This window comes from Dromaius novaehollandiae, chromosome 1 (assembly GCF_036370855.1).
Source record: "Dromaius novaehollandiae isolate bDroNov1 chromosome 1, bDroNov1.hap1, whole genome shotgun sequence".
Classification (NCBI taxonomy): domain Eukaryota; kingdom Metazoa; phylum Chordata; class Aves; order Casuariiformes; family Dromaiidae; genus Dromaius; species Dromaius novaehollandiae.
In genome coordinates this window covers 73,170,200-73,193,637 of record NC_088098.1, presented here as the reverse complement: position 1 = coordinate 73,193,637, position 23,438 = coordinate 73,170,200, and the positions used below count along the sequence as shown (strand labels likewise).

General features: G+C 42.1%; 1 protein-coding gene across 4 annotated transcripts in view; it reads left to right on the top strand.

Moving 5' to 3' along the window:
- The first annotated feature begins 1,259 nt into the window (after nt 1-1,259).
- SCUBE1 (signal peptide, CUB domain and EGF like domain containing 1) overlaps nt 1,260-23,438 on the top strand; it is a 220,679-nt gene continuing 198,500 nt past the window's right edge. For 2 of the 4 annotated variants that reach the window (XM_026114052.2, XM_026114051.2), the window contains exons 1-2: nt 1,260-1,448; nt 4,183-4,305. In XM_026114052.2, coding sequence (XP_025969837.1) covers nt 1,361-1,448; nt 4,183-4,305 — 211 coding nt within the window. In that variant the 5' untranslated portion in view covers nt 1,260-1,360. The remainder of the gene's footprint in view (nt 1,449-4,182; nt 4,306-23,438) is intronic. The other 2 variants (XM_026114056.2, XM_026114055.2) reach the window with 1 other exon arrangement.

Sequence of the window (23,438 nt, the reverse complement as noted above, 5' to 3'; positions counted from 1 at the left end):
AATGAAGAGGAGTGCAAAGTCAGCAAGGGGATGTCTGCAGACTCTTTCAGTCCTTTAAAGAGCATCAATCTGCAAGATTTCAGGTTCACATTTGCCCTTTCAGAGGCAAATTTCTTGTGCTGGAGTTTAAGTGGAAAGATGTCTCATTCCAGGCACTGGTGACAATGAAGCTCATGATCCAAGCCAATGTATTGGCCCTGTCAGTTAGCGTCTCTCAGTATTTGGGGGAAGCTTCTTGTCTGTGCCCGGAGCCCCATGAGGGGACACGGGCGCTGAGGCAGGCAGGCCGGGCCGGGCCCCACAGAGCCTGGGGTCACCTGCGCGTTTGGAAAAGCAATGGCATCTGCCCGTGTGGCAGGGCTCAAGAGGGCCAGGGGAAGGCACCTGAGCCCTTCTCGCTTTCTGTGGCAAAGCCCTGGAAATCCCTTAAAACGTTATGGAAAGCTGGTGGCTGGTATTAATGGTAATGACCCGAGGCAAGTGGAAAAGGCAGCGCCAGGAGTTAGACGAGGCTAAAGGGAAGGCAAAGGGGACGGGGGTGGGAGTTTTCTTTTAGTCTGAGCCCGGGGGGGGGGGGGGGGGAAATCCCCCTTAGCGGTTGTCAAGGAGATTGGCGGCTGGGTTCGCCGGACCGTCTGTCTTCAAAGCCCGCGGGTCGACAGGAGCCGCTTCCCCGCGGCAACCCGCGAGGGGCACGGGGCTGCGCCCCACAGCAGCTGGCGGGGGGGAGAGGGGAGAGAGGGGGAGAGAGGGGGGGAGGGGGGGGCCCCCCCGAGAGCCGGCAGCAGCCCCGGGCGCGCGCGGGGTGCGTGGGGGAGGGGTAACAGTCGCCCCGCCGCGGGCCTAACGGTCGCCCCGCGCGCCCGGCCCCTGAGGGGAGCAACGGTCCCCGCTCGCACAGCTTCAGGAAGCAAAACGGCCGGTCAACGGCCCCAACGGCTCTTCCCAGGCTTCCTACCTGCCGGGAGACGCGAGCGGTAGGGAGAAGGGGACGTGTGTGTGTGTGTGTGTGTGTGTGTGTGCGGGCGAGGGGCGAAGACTTCGCACCGCTACAGCGCGCCTCAGTAACAAACACCTCCGCCGAGCGGGGAAGAGCCCAACCGCCCCGCCGTCGCCCCCCGCCTCCCCTCCTCGGCGGCGGCGGCGGGGGCGCGGGGGCCGGCCGGCGGGGCGGGGGCAGGCCGAGGGGCGGTGGGGGCGGCCCGGCCCGCCCCGGCGGCCGGCACCGCCCCCGCCGCGGGAGCCGCGGCGAATCAGCGGGGCGCTGTCAGGGCGTCAGCGCTGGCGGCTCCGCGCGGCCGGCCCCGAGCGCGTCCCTTATTGCAGACAGGCACCCGGGGCCGGGGACCCCATCATTATCATGGGCACTGTTTGCTTTTCGCGGCGCTGCTGTTTGCTTTTCGCTCTCGTCTGGGCCGGCAGGTTTGCGGGAGGCAGCGGGGGCGCAGGTAAGAGGGGGCTTCGCCGCGGTTCCGCCTGCTCGCGGGCTCGGGTTGCGCGGAGTCTCGGCGGGACCGTGCTTGTCCGCCCGCCTCTCCCTCATTTAAGGTGTTGGGGGGGGTGGGGGGGGGGAGTGTCACGTCTTGCTGCTAGTGTGGCGGGGGGTGCTGGAAGTTGTGGTTGGGAGGCGTTTTCTCGTGTGTTTAACTGCTAGAGCCAGGGGACGGGGCGGGGGGGTGGGTGGAGAAAAAGTTACTTTCCTTAAGTGCCTGGGAGATAAATCTGTGCTGGATGCTGGAGACTCCCCGGAAGAAATGTTGGCTGTTACATCTTCTCAGGCTTTCCCTGTCTGCGCATTAACCCAAAGACCCGGTATTTCTTCATAGCCTCGCTCGTGTCTGTTCAGTAGCAGTAATGATATTAAGTCTTTGCTCTGATGTTAAAAAAAAAAAAAGCACCTCTGCTTAGGAATGTTGTAAGCCAAAAGTAATTTCTTAAAGATGTGTGTGCAGTCTCTGAAGCTGTGCTAGAAGAAATCTTTTAAGGTGAAGTGTAAGAGGGGGTGGGGGAAGGAAAAATCCCTTCTCCCCAGATAGAGTTTAAATGCAACAAAATGAACGAAGTCGGTGTAGAAGTTCTTAAAGTCCAAGAAATGCAACGTGGGATGTGGAGCAGAACGAGGGCTCATATTTGGTTTTGCCTTTTCATTTGACTCATTGGCATTCACGCCTGACTCCCAGGCATCCTCTGGTTGCTGTGAAATGTCCCCCTTGGCTCAATGCAGTTTGAATTTTTGACGGCATTATAAAGAGTCCAGCTGTCACTTTTGCTGATCTTGATGGGAGATGGGTGCCGGTTTAATGAGTCAAAAGTATGAACCGAAGCGCTTTAAAAAAATCTTCTTCTTTTTCTTTTTATGCTTGACTGAATCTGTGTCTGATCTGAGCAACACTCTCGGACCCCCTAAGCGAATTCACGTAAATCACAGCTAGATCTGAACCGTCTCGGCGGCTAAAACAAACGAATGGACGAGAAAGAAGGAAACAGATTACAGCAGCAGTGCGTTTCTCGAGAAGACACAACGCTCAGCGTTTGGGAGGGGAAAACTTTTCCCCTCTTTCTTAAAACAAAAAAAATAATAATACTAACGAGTCCATGCAGTTCTCTTGCTAGGAGTCCGAAGGTGCACCCGCGGGGCTGTCCCGGTCTGCACCTCTCAGCAAAGTTGTCTGCTGTGTGCCTTCCCAGAATATCTGATTATTCCCCTCTCTAAATAGCCCCCTCCTGTCCCCGGTGACTTTGAAGGATCCTTGTTTTATCACTGGAGATGGCTGAGTGAGCACTTCTGAAACAATTAGCGTTAGGATTTCAAGCTAACAATAAAACTGTTTTCACTTTACTGCACCTTTTTTTGAGGATCTGTTAATCTAATTGGCATGAAACCAACTGCACATGTCTTTCGCTGGATGGCCCTCCTCCCTCCGCAGCACCCCTCTCTCCTTGATACTTTATAAAAATAAACGGGAAGCCGTACTCTGTGCAGCTCTGTTAGCTGTTCCCGACTGGTAACCCACCTCTCCCGGGCAGAGAGCTCCCCTTGCGTGCTCCCTGCACCCGGGAGCCCTAGATATGCTTGTCTCATGAAAGGGTGAGGAAAACCATTTAAAAGGTATTAGGGACACGGCGGCCGGCAGCCGCAGGCGGCCCGGCCCGGCCCGGCGGCCGGTGTCCCCGTGCACTGCCGAGCTCCGGCGGCAGCAGCATCGCCCTCCCCCGCGCCGCGTCCCTGCCGCAGCCCGTAGGGCGCGACGGCAGATGAGGGGGGGCGAGGGGAAGGTTAGGCAGGACTTTAAATGTTCCCATGTTAACAGCACACCCTATCCGTGAATAGGTCGGAGCTTTTCTTTCCATGTTCACTTCATTAACATTCCCACGACTACCAAATCTCGACTTGCTCTCATCTTCTCCTCCCTCCCCCATCCTCTTTCGGTCCGGGGGAGAAAACGAATGCCCATCACTGAAATGTTTATAAGGGTTTCCTACCCGGAAAACAAGAAAAGCCGTCGGGGCTCCCCCTTTCAGCGTCCGGCACATCAGTAAAGCACTCTAATGAGCAGTGGCCGGGAAGACTGCTAGGACCTTTTCGTTCTGAATGAATTTTAGTCTATGTAGATGATGTTGTTGCAGGTTGCTTTTCTCCCCGCTAACTTATCGAGTTTCATATGGTCCTCTATTTATTTATTTTTTTGCCTCTTAATAAAAAAGGATTAATGTGGTTTTCCTGTTCAAATATTTCTTTTTCTCATTCCCCTGCCAGCAGAGTTTGTTTAAACTAGTGTCTATCTTTCTAAATTAGGAAGATGTCTTTGCTAGAAACATGCAAATGTTCTCCTCTTCTGGGTCATTTAAACGCTCTCATGTTTTAACTAACAAATGAATGTGGATCTCCAGCGCTAAACCTATACAGCAGACACTAATTTCTAATGTGTAATGATTTTCCAATGCAGAAACGTGGGTCTGAGCTCGTCTAGCTTTGTGGAGGGAAAGCAGGATTTATGAATGGCTTAAGGAGACTGTAGCGCGTTGTTCTGTTTAATTATTTAACCTTGGATGTCCCCACGTCCAGGATGACACTCAGAAGGTAGACAAGCCAGCAGCTTCTTCAAAGGGAGCTTGAAGCTTTTCCATGTCTCAGGTCTCCCTTCTTTTCTCTCTCCCCTGGGGTTCATTCTGTGATTCCAGATGTTGACGAGTGCGCAGAAGCTACAGATGACTGTCACATCGATGCGATTTGCCAAAACACACCGAAATCCTACAAATGCATCTGCAAACCGGGTTATAAAGGCGAAGGGAAACAATGTGAAGGTAAGGGCAGCCGGGCTCCTCTCCTATCTCTCCTCCCCTCCCTTCTCTTATTTGTTTGCTCTTTAAAAGCTTTCGTAAATAGCTGAATTCCTGAAACGATTAATGCAGATTTACAGCTGCTTAACCTCAAATCTCGGTGTTTATTGGCAAGCATCCCCTGCTGCTTTTGCTAATTGTCCGGCATCACAAACATGGTGTCCTCCAGCCTACTTTTAAATATAAAAAGGGGGGAGGGGTTGTCCCCCACCGAAGCTAGCTGGGTTTAACACCGGCTTCTCCCGGCCGGTGCAGGGGCTCCGAGAGCATCGAGGAGCAGGCGGGGCCCGCCCCGCCGAGTCTCCCCGCTCCCCCCGGCAGCGAGCGGGGGCGAACGCCGCGCCGGGGCGATCTGCCGCTCCTCGGGTGCCCTCCTCTCCCATCCCTTCCCGGGCCGCGGGCGGCGGCGAGGCCGCGCGGCGGGGCCGGCCTGCGGCCGCCGCCGGGAGCCGCAGCCGGGCCGGGCGGGGGCGCGGAGCGGAGCGGCGGGCGCCTCCCTCCCTCCGCCACAGCCGCGCCCGCCTGGGACCCCCTTGGCCCGGCCCGGCGCCGCGGGCTACTCCGCTCGCTCTGCCGGGTCCCTCTGAGGCACAGGGAAACTTGCACCTCCCACCTGGCTAGTAGGTTACTGCCCTCACCCTCCCAAGCACCTTCACACACGCGCACACTCACACTCACACATACACACACACACCCCAGGGCCAAGTCAGTAGGAATTTTTCCACATCAACTTGACCAGAACATCAGAGTGCCATTCCCCTTGACATTAGGCAAGTGCCAAATCACCATGTATTTTTGAGTCTGTGGAACACTTATTAAAAAAAAACAAACAAAAAAAAAACCACTGTCAGATTATTGTACTTACCAGACTTTAAAAAGTTGGTTTACTTCTGTATGTCTTTAAACCAATGCATTCAACTGAAAAAGATCTAGCAGGTTTTATTGTGCACTGTGTACACTCGTATTTCAGATTTTATGAAGTATGTTTTGTCTCTTGAACTTCAACAGAGAGATTGTTCTCTGATGACAAGAGCTAACATTGTAATCACAGCAGAATGCGTTTAAATAAAGGATGCAAGATTATTGTTATTTCCACTTGTAGATGCTTAGCAGCTATTTATATTTTCCTTCCAAGTCTTTTTTTCTACTGCAGACTGAAATTTTTTCAAAATGTATACGGCCAGTCCATTAAAAAGATTAAAGACCTAGAAATGACTTTGCTGAAGTCTACAAAAATTTGAAACCACATATTATTCTCCATGGACTTCCAAAGTGTTTGTTCAAGTGCCCTCATAAAGCATTTTTGTGGTTGTCATATTTTTCTGTCTTGGGCTTAAATTGACAGAGATAAATTCTTACTGTCCACCTTTCGGTACTCCAGTGTCTCTGAACTGCTGTCCATTTGGAAGCCAGATTTTCTTTCTTGCAAACTGACAGAATAATCATTCAGCATCACTTTCCTCCCCTATTTATCCCTTCCAGGCAAGCAGCTCTGTGCACAGAGAAAATGTACTCAAGGCCACAGCTATAGAGGTTGCAGCATTCTCAGAATTGGTACTTGTTTCTATATTGGTTTTCCACACCAAAAGTTTTCTTAAGCTTTAACTACTCGTATTTTAGATGTTGAGATGGTTTTATGTAGACCTGTTTAATGGTAGACCTGGCCGATATTCATGCTTGTTTAATATACGTTTCTCTTCGCCTGACTTACCTTGGCTCGGTGAATAAGAGAGCTCTGTGAGTAGCAGAATTCAGATTTCCCTGCAGAATGATGTACACAATCATGGAATTTCTGTGGCTTATGTTGAACTCCAGTATCTGATGGTATTTAGCATATGACAAACTTGATAAGTAGAGTAAGGTAGGGCAGACTGCAACATGTTCCGCCTGGAAGTTAAATTATTAAATTGTAGTCAGGTAAATGAATGTGAGGTGTCTAAACCAGGTTCTAAACCATGAAATATAAATTTTCTTATGATGTTATACTGATAATTTACAAGATTTTGCATCACTTTGTATGCATCTTAAGTTCATGATTATTAGCCAATTTTGAGATGAGCAGAAAGCTTGAAATATGGATTGTTTCCCTTCTGGAGCTTATTTTAGAATACCTACATAGTACCTCTTATTTTGGTCCCAAAGTACTTTACAACTTTGTTACTGAAGTAATGTAACTCCAGTGGCAGGCAAATATCATCATGTCCTTTTTATGAGTGAGTAAACTTAAATCCATAGAGGTAAAGGCTGGGTCACACAAGTCAGTGGCAGACCTAAGATCTGCCTCAAGTTTGTTATTCACATAAAGTAGGTTTATTTTGCATCGTGATGTCAAGTATTCAAAACCTACAGAAATGAACAGAATGGCAGTATTGATCGGTATTTAATATTCTGTCACAAGACGACACCAGTAATTAGTCTTTTAAAAATTATGTTTTAAGATAGAAGTGGCTGAGCTTGTAATAACAAAAATGAAATACACCATACAATTTTCATTGCACCAAAACCAAAGCTGGGTTATTAAATTATTTTGGTTCTTTATAACTAAGCTTTTAAATAGCTTTTTCATCACTGAAACTAGTTATGTGTGAGAAAAGAATGTCTTTTGTAAAGAAAATGTGCCTCCTTAACTGACTTCTTGCTGGTGTTCATAGCAAACTATCTATTTTGCTTCATGTCTGAAGAACATTCATTATAGTGTAGCTAACTCCCTTATAGTGCGGGCTCTTGTATAGAGCCAGGTTCAGTAAACAAACAAGGATTACCAGGATTCCAATTTATATGCAGCAGAGAGCTGAAAGAAATGACACTGTGTCATCAGATTTACCGTAAACTGGGGGTTCACTAAAATGTTAAAATATACTGAGATATTAAAATTAATTTAGAGAGATTCCACTGTACATGTGAATTTACTTTAAAGATCAGTCTTAAATACTGCTTTCATTCACATAAAATGCATTTTTGGAGAAAGGGATAGAGTATGGGAATTAACATGTTTTGGATAATTTTTAAGTTTTATAATAGCAATGGAACAGAGATTGTAGGAATATGTTCAGAATGTATGTACTTTGTATATGCTTGTGTATTTATTAATACTTTTTAATTCAAAGATAATGAATAGTTTAAAAAGTGAGATCTTTGAGGCTCATACATGCCTCTTTTCTCACAAGAAATAGGGAGCCCAGCCACTTGGGCAGGATTTTGTGCATATGTTGCTACTCTCTGACCTGAAGGGTGGGGAGAAATACACCAGAAACAGGCCTTTAAGGAGATGCAGAGCGCTCTAACAGCAATTACCTTGAAATGATTTTTTTCTTGACAATCTTTTAAATTCTCTTAGCAGGGAATTTGTTACTGAACTTTCCTTTTCTCCCCAAAATGTCTTTTGGACTAGGTTGTTTCCAGGGTTTCTGAGGACTGGGGATGATTTCTCAGTCTCCAGATTCTTTTCTTTTTTTCTTGGTTGCCTGCACCTGCTGACCTATGTCTTTCCATAGAGCTTAGTTGTTTCTCCAGACAGAAGAGATACTCGTCATGTCCTGGCTCCTGCTTGCCCCTGTAGATTTCAGTTTACCTTTTCTTTTCAACGAGCTGTCTGCTATGCTGTTGTCAAGCCATGGGCTCAGCACTACTAGTACCCAAAGATGGTCTCAAATCTGTTGTGGGCTTAACTCATCCTCTTCTGAAAATATAAGATGGCAGTGAACACGTGCTTTATGTTGTGATTTTTGCTTTCCAGAGAACAGAACGATCATAAAATTCCAGACGTGTAGCAGCTCAACCCCAGTAGTTGTTATGAATGCCATGGTGATATTTCCTCATATCATGCAAAATGACAATGTCCTTGAGAACTTGACCACAAGTTCTCTAACCAGTGTTTCTATATGACGGAATAGTGTGTCCGGCTCAAGTAATCTTAAAAAAAAAGTTTGCTTCTAATTGTTTTTTTTCTCCATATACAACCTCTGACTCTTAACTGATAGCTGATTCAGTTTCCCTGGCCCTGACAGACTTTGTATTACCTAGGAGATCTTCCGTGTTGTGATTTTAGTCAGTATCTCAAACACTGGCCTGTATTCAGCTGCAAGCAAGCTCCTTCTCATCAAATGGGTTTTTGGTCTTCTCTTCTCTTCTTTAACTTTTGGTCTCAGGCTTCCTCCTTAGGTTGGTGTCTCAGTGAAATTGTCAGCTGGAAAATTATGTCAAGGCAATGGGAAATCCAGAAGGTGCAAAAAGATTCTGAGTCCTGGAGTTGCCTAGGCCATGAGAGGACCTCCTCTGTCCCCAGTGCCACACTTGTACTTTTGCAGGATTCCCTGTCGTTGATGAGTTTATGAAAGGGTTTAGCTCTTAAACCTGGTTAATCCTTTTGCCCATACTCCCGGATTAAGGCTATTCCAGACCCTCATGCCAATGATGATTACAAAACTCTGTATAATTGCTGGCTGATGTTAATCTGTGTCCATTTCATATCCAGTTAGTCTGTCAACTTTATCTTCTATTTTAAACAGTTTTTCTCCCAGCCTACTGTTTATTCCCAGTGTGAGTGTGATTCCAGTGACTTGCTCTAATTGTTTCTTTTTCTTTTGGATGGTATCTTACATATAGGACCCTCTCTGTACAGTATGTAGAGGACATGACTGGGTGGATATGTTTTTTTCCTGAAAAAATGTTCACTGGAACCTAGTGCTTCTGGGTTGCAAATCTCTGCTTTGAGATTTTCAGTATTCAGCAAGATTTCCTGCTTGATCCGTTTTTTCTATCATCTTCCATAGTATTTTCATAGATGTTCTTCGGTTCCTTTTATAACTAGTCTGACAGTTGTTGTCATGCCTCTTAAACTCCTTGCACAGAAGAGAAATGCTATGGATAGTAGTTTTAATGGCACAGGCACTCACTATATATAACCTTTGAGCTGTAAATTTTGTTCTCTTGTGAAGCTTGATAATATTGCTGATGGGTTTCTTGCTGAGGACAACATACATATACCATGGCAAAGTATCTTGGCAGAGTCTGTCCTGAGAGGATGATTTTCAGGTTTCTGCTCATATTGGAAATTTGTACTAGCAGAGTAGGTGTCTAAAAACACAGACTCTCAGCAGCAGTTCTGCCTGACTGATTGCTGGGTAAGCCTATGCCGTTTTAGTGATGTAACTATATGTTAATGCATTTATATTCCCTTTTCTGGTGCAAGTAAGGTAAGCAGGCAGATAGTCATGGTAATCTGCAAAGGAGACTGTTATTCTTGATTTCCTCAGTGATATGGCCTCACTGGATTTAAACATGATATAGTCACCCAATAAGAGAGACTGTTCCGTCCGCAATCACAGGTATTTTCAGCCCCAGGTAGGTTATATTCTTCTGTCAAAGGCACAAGTCCACTTGGTAGCACACGTGGATTGTACCTTCTGAACCCCTGTGTTCATCTAAGCACTGCTTGGCTGAAGGAGGCTTCTGGAAAAAGCGTACCAAAGCAATCTGGCAAGGCTTCTCCTCATGCAGACCTGATGCACTACTCCGCACAACCACTGCCATAGTTCCTAACATTTGTCAATGTACAGTGGATGGAAATACTCACAGCAGTGCCTGGAAACATATTTGCGTTGACATACCTCGATTTTATTATTTTCATTGGTGTTTTGTGACATCCAACTTTGTCTCAGACACAATCTACTGCTGCAGACAAAAAAGCATGGAGTACAATACAGATCATCTCTGAAATGTTAACTAAAAGCCTTTTCCTGAACTAGGAATTCTAATTTTGTGGAAAGCAAATGGTAGCATATTTCTTATTTTGACAAATGTTTGGGACCCTTGGGAGTATCACAGGCAATTTTGTCTTCATGCTGCAGGTGCAATAATGTTCCCAAGCTGAAATTTAAACTACTCATGGTGTTTGTGATAATACACTAAAGTTTAAAATGAATAACTCATTGAATTTACAGCGATTCAGAAATGGCATAGATAAACCACTCATTATCATCTTCAATAATTTTGTGGGTGTGAGGCCAAGCTTCTTCTTGTACCTGTTTGTTAGGTCTTTTTAAAGGGTTCTAAACAAATCTTAGCAACTGGAAAAATACATACATTTTATCTTCTCATCACTCTTGTCTGAATAATAATAATTGTTTCTCCAAGGTTAATTTAATATTCTTCCTACAATATTAATCTTGTTTACCAGATTTAGCTTCACTTTTTAAGGAGCTGGTCTCACTCATTGGGTTTTAATTTTACTTTAGTTTTTCAAATACCTGCTATGTAGTTCTCATGCTCTCCAGAAATCAATCCAAATATTGTTGCAGAGCTGCTCTAAATCAAGTCAACCTGGAAGCAGCACCAGACACTTCAGAGTTCTCATTTCCCAGTTCGTTGTTCAGTATTTTGCGCTGAAGCTACCTCCTCTTTAGAGGGATAAGTAAGCATGGGGGCTTCTGGATATGTCTTAAATGGAACAATGATCCCCTTTTTTCTAAGATCCCCATGTTGTCCCAACAATCCACTCTCACCAAATCTTTCATGAGTGGACCATCTTTATCAATGAAGTCATGTGAGACTGAATGAACACTACTGGTTATCCTCTGGTTTCTGAAGCTTATGTATCCTGATGCTTTTATATCTCAAGTGGGCTCAGGCTTGTGCTGTCTGTCTGTCTGTCCCACTCTGCTGAACAACAGGGATGCCACTGAACAAGTCAACCTAAGTGACTTCTTCCTGATTGATGGTTCTTCTGATTACAATAGGTGAATTCATTCCCTCGAGGAAGGGTTGTCTTCCAGGATCTTACAAATATTGACTAATTTCAGGCTGAATGTTATCACTGCACCCATAGTGTTATTGCTCTTACCTGTAAAAATGTAATATGGGCACTAGGTTTGCTTGGTCAGACCCACTAATAATATCTTGCTATATGCCTGTCAGAGGAGCTAAAAAAAAAAAAAAAAAGCAAAGAAAGGATTTTCTGAACCGCTCTGTTTAATTAAAGAAAAAAAAAGATACATCTATACCCTTTGTTTGCCTATTGTGTTTTCAAAAGCTTCAGGAAGGTGAATGTCTTTTTTCCTTAATATTGTTTCATCCTTGGGTCATATCCTTATTCTAGTTTTTTTATTTTCTGTATAACCTTTTTCATGACCTGATCGCAGCTTAGTGCTTGAGGCTTTGATGTCTGATTTAATTTCTTTCAAACTGGCTGTGCAGTCTTGAAGTCCCAGCAAATAACATATACTGAAGCTGCTGTGCTTTCCAGTTTCATAGTTAAAATTCTCCCAGTACCTCCACAGATGCCAATTTTCCAGCAGTTGTGAAGGCAGACATTAATGTTGTGTTGAACTTCATGTTTCCCTTCCCTAGTGGCTGTGTTGCCTGGATGAGATCACTTGCTGCAAGAGTTTGTGATGCCTATTTTGTCCTGTAGGCCTGCAGCAGGCCATGTGAGTACAGAGGAAGAGAGTCTGCCTCCCTGCAGTTTTGTGGCGATTTTCATTTCAGGGTCAGATCTTCCTAGCTTTATTCACAGGGGATATAGCCTTACTCTGAGTGAGCCATCGCAGCAATTTCACTGAAAGCAACTCGCTCAAGAAAGGATGAAGCACTACCTGTTGTCAAAAAGGGGGCAAAAATGTCAGTTGACTTCTTTGATTGGAGCTCAGTAACTATGTTTTCTTCTCTCTGAAAATCCTACTCATTTGATCAGATAATTTCATGTATCACTTTTGGTTTAGGCTGATAAAGGTGTCTCCCAGCATCCAATATTGAGGTCTTCTCTTTCTGTGCTCTTTTTTAATTGTCGTGTACCATTGAAAGCCAGATTCCCAGATTCCCAGTTTGGGGAATACTTCAGGGAACTGCAATCTGTTAGGGGATGGAGAGGAAGTAGCAAGCAAGAAAATGCTCCTGAGAGCGTTCTGTAGTAAAACAGAATTTTATTACAGCCTAAGTGAATTAGCAGCTTACAATAACTTCTTTTTTTTTCTCCTTGATGCTTCTTTTGTTCCTTGAATGGGGCTTTTATTTTCAGCCAGGATTCAGCCTTAATATTTTTTTCTTGCAGATTGCTTTATTTTTCTGATTATGTTCATAAGTTTATCCAATAAAACCAGAATATCCTTTAGTCATGACAGCAGGACCTGTCTGTTTGCTCGCAGTGCCATCAGTACCCATGTATCACACACGCCTTTGTTTTCTCCTGTACCCTTTCCTCCCTATCCTGTCCTACCTCTCAGAGCTTCTTTCTGGCAGCCCATAACGCTGCTTCAGTGAACAGCTCCCCCGGTGGTCCAATTTGGAAATCTTCCACTTTTAGTTAGAAAAAGAACATTTGCTCCAACTTTTTTTTTTTCCAGAAATGCTTCTTGGAAACAAATATCACTATATTTTGCATAAACAAATACCATGCCACTAGAAATATGGCCTCATTCTTCAGCAGCCTTACATGTAATTCTCAATTTGGAAAAAATATGTTTTTCTCCAAGGACACTTCTCTAAATAGTTGAAAAGCTCCCTGTCTGCTGGATGGCCTATGGGTACTCTGGGAACTTATAAATATATATAAAATTTCATCAGTCTCAACAGTTGCTGAGCTGCAGAACCCAGGGTGGCCTGCTGTGGTGATGTAAACTTGGTATTTAGAAGGAACTTCTCCTTTCCTCCAAATATACAGTGTAAATTATCTGCCAGAAAAACTATAATAAAATGAAGGAGCATAAATAAAATGTACTGTTTAATATGGTAACACTCTTTACTTTCTTTTGTCTGCATTCTTTATACATCCGGCACACATTGCCCAGTTGATTTCTGTATTTCTCTGTAGTCTTTTCTGTGCTTCTGCCTATCACCTTTTCTGATGGTGTAGTCTCCTCTCCTTGCATTCTTCATCTTTATGTTGCCTTGAATACTCTGTTGCTCAGCTGTCTTTTAACCCTGTTACTTCCATTTTTGCAAATCTTACTTCTCTTTCTTTTGTCTTCTTTTAGTGTATTCTTGCCTGCCTCTTTTTCATTTTGCTCTGTTAACCTTCCCTTGGTGTCTGTCTCGGTGGCTTATTCAAGTTACAGCATTGTTATTCTGGGAGTCAGTGTCCCATAGCAAGACTTCTCTGGGACTGGAGAGCTGGTAGCTGCAAGCTCTGAGGACCCCTTACTGGCCCTCTCCCTTGAGTTCTGTCTTCAAGGCCAAGCAGCCCCTGCTAGCACTCAGCTTTACCTTTTTCTTCCTTTTCTCTCCTTCTTCTCTGCCCCCCTTTCTAGCTCAGAGTTTGCTTGCCCCTCAGTCTGTTCCAGGCTATTCCCACCCCCTTGGACCTATGGCTCTTTCCTCAGATGGTTGGCTGGAAAGACATCCTTGTGTGGCTGTTTGCTGTCATTTGCCAAATCTCACCTGATTATGGAGGTGGTCAGCATGTGTTTCCATCATGTGACCAAAATACACATGTCCTTTGTTAGGTGGCTAAACATACACTGACGCATAATGTGGTCAGAGAGCCTTTGGTCGAATGATGGGAGGGGAGGTGGGGAATGTGGCGTTAGTTTGCTTCTCTAATCCTTGCCCAAATAAACTCCACTAATGTGACTTTTGTTTCCTTTGCATTCAAGCCATGTAGCATTCTCTCTGATGCCATTAGGACACTGCAGAGATAATAGGTATCATGAAGCAGTTGGTGCATACAGCCTCTGTACCCATAGTACTAGCCCAACCCCATTCTAGACCAGAATAGCTGAAAGCCGGAATTAGAGAGGAAGTTTGGCCTGGCCTCAGGTAGCTCTGGAATGGAGGATGTAGGGCAGGAAGCTATAGGAAAAATGTGTATACAATCTGGTCAGAAAAACAGTACTATACTTCCACAATGCACTGACTTAGGAAGTTCCTGTTTGCTTGATCATGTTTTTTGGTACAGGGCAACTGTAGCGGGGCTACACTGTGAAGAATATCACCAAAATAATCCCAAAAAAGAGAAAGGAAAGCAAAGGATTACAGCATGGCCCCATAAGCAGTTGTAAACTGAAGAGGCAATGAACTGCGTGGTACAGAGGCTGAAATAAATGTCAGGGAGAAGGTTATGGTAGAGTAGGGTGAGTAGGTTTCTTAATCTGCCTTAGTTTCTGGAGCCCTTGTAGTGTGAAACTACTGCCTATGGCTGAAAAAACATCCACCAAGGATGACATTTTGAAAACTTTAGCTATCTAAATTTCAGCACGTACCTGCTGAGCTGGTGAATTTATTTGACTGTGATAGATTATTTTTTGTTTGGTTGAATTTTCAGCCATAACTTGGCCAGCTTTTGCCGTCCCCAGAAATCCACTGAAAGATAACCTCCTGCCTCCTTACAAGAAGGTGCTCAAAAATCTGAGAGCACTAAGTCTATTCAAGTGAGTGAGGAGCTGATGCTTTTTAAGCATAATAAAGCTGTGCATATGCCATCAGATCACTTTAGGAAAAGGCCTATTTTGTTGTTGTTTAGTTTAGTCTATGTATTTGTTTTAAATTTCAGCCCCTCAAAAAGAGACTTGCTTTAAAGAAGATGCCTTGCATGAAGGGTTCTAGCCCAAGCATAAATGTTCGGCAGAGTTATAAGAAAGTGAACATGCGGTCTGACAGGCCCCCTTAAAATTGCAAGGCTTTCCTACACATATAAGATGCTCTGCAAAAGGAACCTATTCACACTGCAATTTGAAGAGTTGTTTTGTTCAAATGCCTTGATTCACCAGAGCACTTGAGCATGTGCTTAATCTTAAGTAGGCATTACCCTTTAAAGTAATTCCCATTAAGTGCTTTATTAAATTGAAGTTATTATCTTGTTTTAATACCGCAATGCCCATTCTCTAGAGAAAAGCTGTAGAAGATCACAGTTTTTCCTTCAGTGATCAAGGAAAAGGAAAAAAAAAGAGCCTGTATCATTTAATAAGCTGATGTAAGGCCTTCATCTTGCAGACATGAACCAGTGTTTAACATGTGAGCAGTTTGTTTGGTGCCATTTGCCCCATAGATAACATATCAAATTCAAGTCTATGCTTTCACAGTTACTGATAATATTTTACAGTACAGCCATCACTGACAGAATCAGAAATACTAAATAGATGAAATGGCCTTCAAATTGCTTTGTTTTCTATAATAAATTTATTAAGCGAATGAGCTTTTATCTCAGAGAATATAAAAGCCAATTTGCATTTACTCGCAGTTTGAAATTACTAAACTCTGCATATCATTGTTTCCAAGCCCCAGTCTGCATGAACCGCTGTCAGTCCTTATGTTTTACAAGGCACCATGCTCACAGAGCATCACATTTTTAACTGAAAAAAACCCATAGGGAAGTGATGTCTAATATTGATTTGGTGTCTGTTACTGTTCTGGGGGTCTGCTGCAGAGTTCTTGCTGTGCCTTGGAGACCAGGGAATGGAAACCGTTGCTGTAGTTGTTATTCGTTGGACATATCATTGCTGAAAATACTGCAGGATGTAACTGTGATGCATTCCAGTTCTCATTATTGTCAGAAGGAAATTGTGCTGAAGTGCTTTTGTTCTGATTTCATTATCTGGAAGCTGAGGCTACATTCAAAGCTTTCAAGCAAATAGTCACCCTGTTACAGTGAAAAAGTACTTAAAGTAAGTGGGTATCTACTTTGTCGAATGGGAGTGTGGGTAATGCATATCTACATTTTTGGCAGCAGGTATGTAGGAGGAATTAGATATATGACTTAAATATCTGCCTTCATACCTCTAGAGATACAGTGTCTTTTACTGAGTAGAGCTGTGTCTTTATTCTATTTGTGCTTCCGTTTGCTAAACTTCATTGGAAAAGCATTCCATAAAAACCTTGATTTGGAGAAATGCCTGTATTTCTATCTAACTTCAAAGCACCAAATTCCAACCTTATTTAGAAATTTCCATTTTTCTGATGTATTCCAACCTGACTGAAGATGAATATGATCAAAAGGTCTCTTTTCACCTCTGTGCCCCCTCTGCCCTCCCAATTTTTTCTTATACCAACCCAGCTGCATAGAGTTGTGTGTGCAGTGGTACAGCTGATCCTTAATAATGGTCCCAGTGTACTACACACCTGAAAGACAGGCAGTCCACACTGATTGCTTTTGTTTCTAGTTGGTTGATAAAGGATTTCCTCAAGGGTTCCCACAGTGGATTTGTCTATGTGGGTCTATTCCGAGCAAAGACAGTCTTGCTCCGCCTGTGTTTCAGTGTGACCCAAAGCCACATGAGTGCTTTGCTAGGGAGGCTCAGCTTGAACTGTTTGGCTACTAGGGGGCAGGGCCTGTTATCCCAGGCTTGGCTGTGCACAAGTGGAGCCCTGTGGCTTTTGCTTGGCTTGAATTCCTAGCAAAGCGAATTCACCTCTGTTCAGAGTGGAGTGTGTAGATGTCTGCAGTGTGAGGAATAACTGAGGAGTTATGAGAATGAGGGCTGCCAGAATTACTCTGACCTGTGACTGTTCTGACTTTCAAGAGTGAGCCAGGAAACAAGCATGAGGCAGGAATAGACAACCCCAGCTTGTTTTCCTGAAGTAAAGACCTGAAGACTAAAATGGTTTGGTTGCGTATTGTCTGTTTCATTAGTTATCAACTGTTTCATTATATGAAAATGAAAGTGGCTGATGCCTCCCCTTCTATATGCAAAGTTTTTTATCTAGGGAGATTATGGCCCCAGAATAGAAGAACCTTTATGTTACAGTTCTTTGAAAAGCTTTAACAATGGAAACAAACCCTCTAATTCTTGTTTACAGTAAGATTAACCACTCTGGTGGACTATGAAAAGAGGTTTTTGTGATATGGATAAAATCCAAAGTGTTGTCACTTATATTTTATGTTAATGGTCACTTCTAGACCTATATAAAAATGATTTGTCTCCTTTATGCCTCTGGCAGTTTGGATCTGCTCATTCTTTCTGTTTTGAAATTTTGTATTTTCTTTCTTGAAGAAAATATGAGAACAGCATACAAAAACATCAGTTCACTATCTCAGTCTCATGAAGCAAAATGCAGAAAACTTTAGCATGTTTGCTGAATACAGAATACACACAAAACTATTCAGGGTAGCAGCAGCAATTGCATACCATTTTCTAGAATAGCTTATTGGCATAATTTACTTAGTTGTACAAGAGTTTCATATGCACATTTCTGAATGCTTTCATTGGGGCTTTGTGCAACAAAGCAAGTAAATATGCATGTATTTCATGTATATCACCTGTGTGAGCCCACATGAAAATTCATTCAGAAAACCTATATCATTAACGCAGTGGTATGAAATATAAAGCTAAAAGGATTTTAGAAAGTTTAGGAAAAAGCAGTGGTAAGGTGGGAGTAACACTTGTAACTTCATGCTTCTTTAGTATTATCTCTTTAGGCCAGATAATGTATTTAAATATCCTAAGGAATTCCAACTTGTAAATTTGCATGTTAGCCTGTATCCAAGTAAGTGATCAGAGTTTCTAGAATACATTTCTGTACTACATAAATCTAGAAGGCTTTTAATCATTACCATTAATATTCATGTTATGATAAGATACTGGGTGGTAATTTTTAGGTGTTTTTAACACAAGTATTTTGATGATCTGTACGGAAGGTCACAGGTAGTTGCTGTAGCCGTTACAAAGTCCCATACTTTGTAGGGGAACACAATATGAATCCTTAACCTGAGAAAGATTACATGATGCGTTGCCTGAGTTAGCAAGAGTGAACTCGAGGGGTGCTGGCCTGAAAGAGATGCCTTTCAGAAAGGACCAGCATGTTTCTGTTAATGCTGCCATTCAGTGAGGAAAATCCTAGTGCTTATAACTGTGAAGCCACCTAAATGACTATGTTTGCACACAGCATATCCTGTAGGTCTTGTGTTTAAGGAAAAGGATAGCCTGGTATCTTGGTCATACGGTCAGTTTTATATAGTCAAGATATGTGTGCTGCGGGAGTCCTGAAGGCCGCAGATGCACATGAGAGGTTTGCTGTGTGAGTGTGGGTGTTACAGGAGGGCCCCACTAGGTGATGGGTCTGCCACAGCTGGACAGGGATGCGTGTGGAGCGCACGTCGTGCGTGCAGACATACGGGCCTTGGGCTGACTTAACCGAACTTATTTAAACTTGCTAAAAGAAATTGATCTCAAAGATGAGACCAAGCATGAAGAATTTCAGTCTTAGAAGAACTGTTGAAGTTGTGAAAATAGGAGTGGGGTGGGAATGCTTTAAGAGCCTGTTTACATAAGTAATAAAAATCTTAGTGTAACTCTACCTTACCCTATCAGAAGTACAGAGGTACAGTGTGCCCAAGACTGTTACGTCAAGTACAAACAAAACTATCCAAAGGGAGAAATATGCTACTGGGAAGTTTAGTACAAATTTTGTTACTGAACTATATAAAATTAAGGGAGAAAAGCCATAATAGAAGCAAGCTTTATACTATATTTATAACATCACAGAATTTGTGTTTTATATTTTGTTGCTGAAATTACACACGGTAAGCTGTAACACTTCAAACACAGAGCAATATTATGTTCCACTGAAAATATAGTTTATCAATGGATTCTTCTTTAGTAAACTTTATGATCAACAAGGAAGCATAAAACTTAATGGAAATACATGTCTTCTGGTCTGAATTAGTCACTGACATGTTCTTTTCTATTATATTATTTGAAGCAGGGGGGAGTGCTTTAAATGCTTCAACCCATTTAACCTTAATTGCTCAGTTTTAATAGACATTTACCAACTAAAGGAACCAAATTATAGCTTGAATTAGGCTTTACTAATCTTAATTAAAAGCTCTCTTTTATAATCGGAAACAGCCTATGCTTAAAACAGTAAGCCTTTCTTAAATGGTTTACTTTAAAAAGCTGAAGCCCTTTTGATAATAGCTGTTCAGACTGAATATGGGTAACCATTATTCACTTTATATTGCACTTAATTAAAAAATATCTCCTCCATGTGGTTTTGTTCCTTCTGTTGGCTGTAAAATTGTTTCATTGGTGGGGGGTGGACTTACTTTTTCTGTGGTAATTTGAAAGCATGTTGCTGCCCTTTGTTTTGAAAGTTTTCTGGGGTCACAGATCACAAAATTAACATGTGAATTAATACAAATATTAGCTTCGTGCATTTCTTTATCCTCTAGTGAATGCTTGTCAGTCACTTAAATTAAATGGACTACTAGGTGTATAATTACAACCTCTACTTATACATCCTATAGTTCATTTACTTTAACATTTAAATTGTGTTCAGACAGTTGATTATGGGCTTTACATTGCACTCCTTCCTGAGACCTAATTTCCAGTAAAAAATAAAGTCTATAAAATTGAGAAGGAGGCCCTTGCTCTTTCTATTGAGCATGTCGTATATTGGTAGAATTTCTGTTCATTTTGGGATATCTTTGAGGTGACTAAGAGTGGATTTCATCTGTCCAAATATGTGTCTGTAGTATAGACAGGTACCTTTGAGCTATTCATCTTGCCTTTCCCTTTATAGTTAGTGGAGAGAAATAGGAATTTCCTTGACACACTTCTCCTTGTGTTAATGGAGACAAAAATAGGCCAGATAAATCATGTTCTGAAAATGACAGTCTCTTTCTAACACAGATGTGGACATCTACAGTGTAATCATGCAAAGTCGGGTGAGTTGTATCTGAGCCAAAGAGTTTGACAGTTGTGAAATTCAAAGTCCATTTAAATTAATGGAGAATACTTTGTACTTAAGTTGCACTTTGATTCTAACCAAGACAGGGTAATTTTAAGTTGCAACGTTATCGTTTGATCATTATGAAATTTATCTTCCTAGTCTCAGTTTTATTTCTTTTATTCTTTAACCTAAAATAGGCTGTCACCTGTGCAGCATGGGCGTATAGTTTAAAAAAAATCTTCATTGTAGCAGAGCGCTGAAATTCTTATTGTTTTATTATAACTCAGCCTTAAGAATTTTCTTGATGCATCCTATTCAGGAAGCACTACTAGACAATGTGATCATACCTTAATTTAAACTGCACTGCTTTTAATTCCAGCAGCCGTGAGTTGTCTCCTTGCATAAGCTGAATGCAAATCCACGGTCCTTTACAGTAAACCTGATAGACTTTTATGTATGCTTAAGTAACTTCTAAGAAAAGTCAGTTATGCCCATTATGCAGATGGACAGAACTTCTTGAATGTGAGTCTCATTTGTTTAGTTAGCAGATCTTTGGAATACCTTTTAATCTTTTTTAATAATTTCTCTTTATTGTCTTGTTTTTTTTATGTTTCATGCTGAAGGGGTACACAAAGATTGTTGGACTGTATCCATTAGAGGCAGGCAAAATCAGGACTCTTAACAGTGGCTTCGGACAAAGAATTGTGGTCCCTACCCATGTCACATACCTATGTGTATTTATTGTTTAATAGCATAAGTACGTAAGCTGGCCATGCAGAGTTAGACCAAAGGTCATTTCAGCTTGATGTGCAGTCTCTGGCAGTGGCCAATATTGGATGCTTAGGGTAGACTGTAAGAAATGAGCCATGTAAGAATGATCCACCTGTTTTCTGCAGCTAATGATTTAGGGACGTCTTGAGATAGGAGTGTCATCCAAATCACTGTGTTTAATGGCACTCTCAAAAGAGAAGTGGAAAATTAATACTTTTGCTTCTTATGTGTTCTGCAAAACTCCAAGCTTACAGATAGGTCATTAGTCATACGCAGTGTAATAATAAAGAGTTGTATAGAAACAGGTAACTATATACACCTGTCTCTTGTCAGCCTCATCCCTACTGTTGTTTTTCATGTGTGTCTTATTGTCTTTCTCTACACCATGTTGGCCAAAACCTTCAAGACCAGATATTAATTTGGGGGTCATCAACTAGCAACTTCAAAATGACTGGCCTTCCCAACTTTTTTGAAAATAAGACTTCTTTAAGGATAGTCTTAAGTCAGATAGGAAGACTAAACAAGTGCTCTGAAAAGCTTGATCTAGATGTTCAATCTAACTTTAGATTGTTAAATTGTGAAGCCATGAACCATGAATAACAACTAAAACCACATTATTTCATTTTGAGTGCTTTACTGAGGGCAAAGTCCTGAGTTAATAATGGATGAGTTATCTGGTCAGGTCTTGGTACCCTGTTTTCTTTGGTAACTCAGAATGTGGCAGTGTGTTCTCTCCTGAACTTTTGTTTATATGACTTAGAAATAGCATCAACATTCACCAGATAAAGCCTAAGTCTAGAAAGATGGGAAGGAGGAAGGAGAAACATGGGGAAATCATCAACAACTTTGCAAAACTGACTTTCCTCATCTCTAGTTTGATCTAGTTTCCTCATCTCTAGTTCTTCATCTCTATCCAATTAAAAAAATACCGTTTACTGGGTTTTTAATCAAACCTTTAGACAACAGATCACTGCATTTTGCTTATCTGTGCATAATAAAATTTGAGATTCTGAAACACAATTCTGTGACAAGTTGAATTTGTCATTACAGAAACAAAATGTGACTTGAGTGTATTTAATTCTCATGTAATAATAAGATGTATAGTTTAATAGCATTTTTACCCTCTATAAAGTGCACAGAGTGGAAGGGTACTAGACAAAAATGATTTTAAGCATGTTGCATTTTGTAAGCCTACGTCAGATTTAAAAAAAAATTATTGTAAATCCTTGATCTAATTTCTATTCAATTTAGTCTTCTCGGATTCCATTGAAACAAATATATCAAGCCCACAATGAAGACAGTTCTCTTAAATGCAAGGTCATCTCAAATAATTTTACTTAATTTGTTTCCTAAAGATGCTGAGTACCCACAAACCTTCAAGGGACTCATAAGAAAAGTCTTATGAGACTTTTCTCACAGGAAGTGAATAAGAAAAATAATATTTAACACTCTTCCAAAAATATAAATAATATACAGATAATGCATCTGTGTCTAGGATGAAGTAATTTTAAAGTGAAATTACTGAAGTAATTTTTAAATGGGGTTACTATCAGTGCATGGCACCAGAGAAAAGAAAGGGAAAATATGAAATCCCCAGTACTATCTCCTGGATTAGAAAAGTGTAATGTCAAATGATTCATACTGGACATTAGTTAACAGATTGGTATTAATATATTAGTCTTGCCAAAGTTACCCTAGGGTCTTAAATTACCACAAAGACTGGGGACCTCTTTTTTAATGAGTGACCAGTACTCTCTATATTCTATGTGTTAAAGCTGCTTTACTATCATGTCTTACTCAAAATAAACACTTCTGTAGGTGGATAAGCTACTTGTGCAAAGATAAATGTAATGATTCTGAAACAAAGAAGGGTCTGTGCTTTGATCATTCAAATTATCCTTCAGTCATTTGCTGTTTAATAGGTGAGGAGTTACTGTTTTCACAGTTGTGAAGGAATTAGAATGGCAGTCCTTGCAGACTGATCTTTGCTCTTCTTTGCAAACCAAACTGTTGGGAGGCCTTCCCTCCTTTAAAGGATGCTATTGGGAAACTGTTTGAATTTGTTCAAATACAGGGAGTAGGTCAGAAAATAATTCGCAGAGTTGCTTTCTTGGGTTTCATAACTATTAGGTCCAGCATTGTCAGGGGACAAATCCATGAGTTGCGTATGTACCACATTCACAGTTGCCATGTGACTGTCATAAATGTGGAAATGAAGAGCAGCCCTGGACAGGTTGGGTGAGTACGTGCAGTGATTCTTCCACAGCTGATACATAGTGCATATGCTGCAGAGTTGCTCTGCAGGTAGTTAGATCAGTTGTGTGTTGCATGCATGGGAGTTTTTTGCAGGCCTGGGGAAAACTGATGTCCCGTATGTGTCGTAAGCAAAATGGGGAGTTTGGCCATGTAATACAGGATGACGAGAAGCCCTGCATTTTACAAGTCCTACATTATATAAGTTACACTATATTTCTTGTGTGGTTAACCAGCACCGCAGAACAGTTTTCATTTGGGAGTCTGCAGCAGTCCAAGGACTGCTGCTGAAGCATCTGTGAAAAAGTAGTTTGGAAAGGTAAGCCTCATGTCAGAAGGCTTAAATTTGCCATACAGGGATTGGCACCTGTGCTGTAAAACATAGAAGTTCCTCAAATCCAAGAAGATTGAAAACCACTGCTATATAGGCTCTCGTCCTGCTTTTGGTCTTAGCTGTCTCCACCTGAAATTGAAGT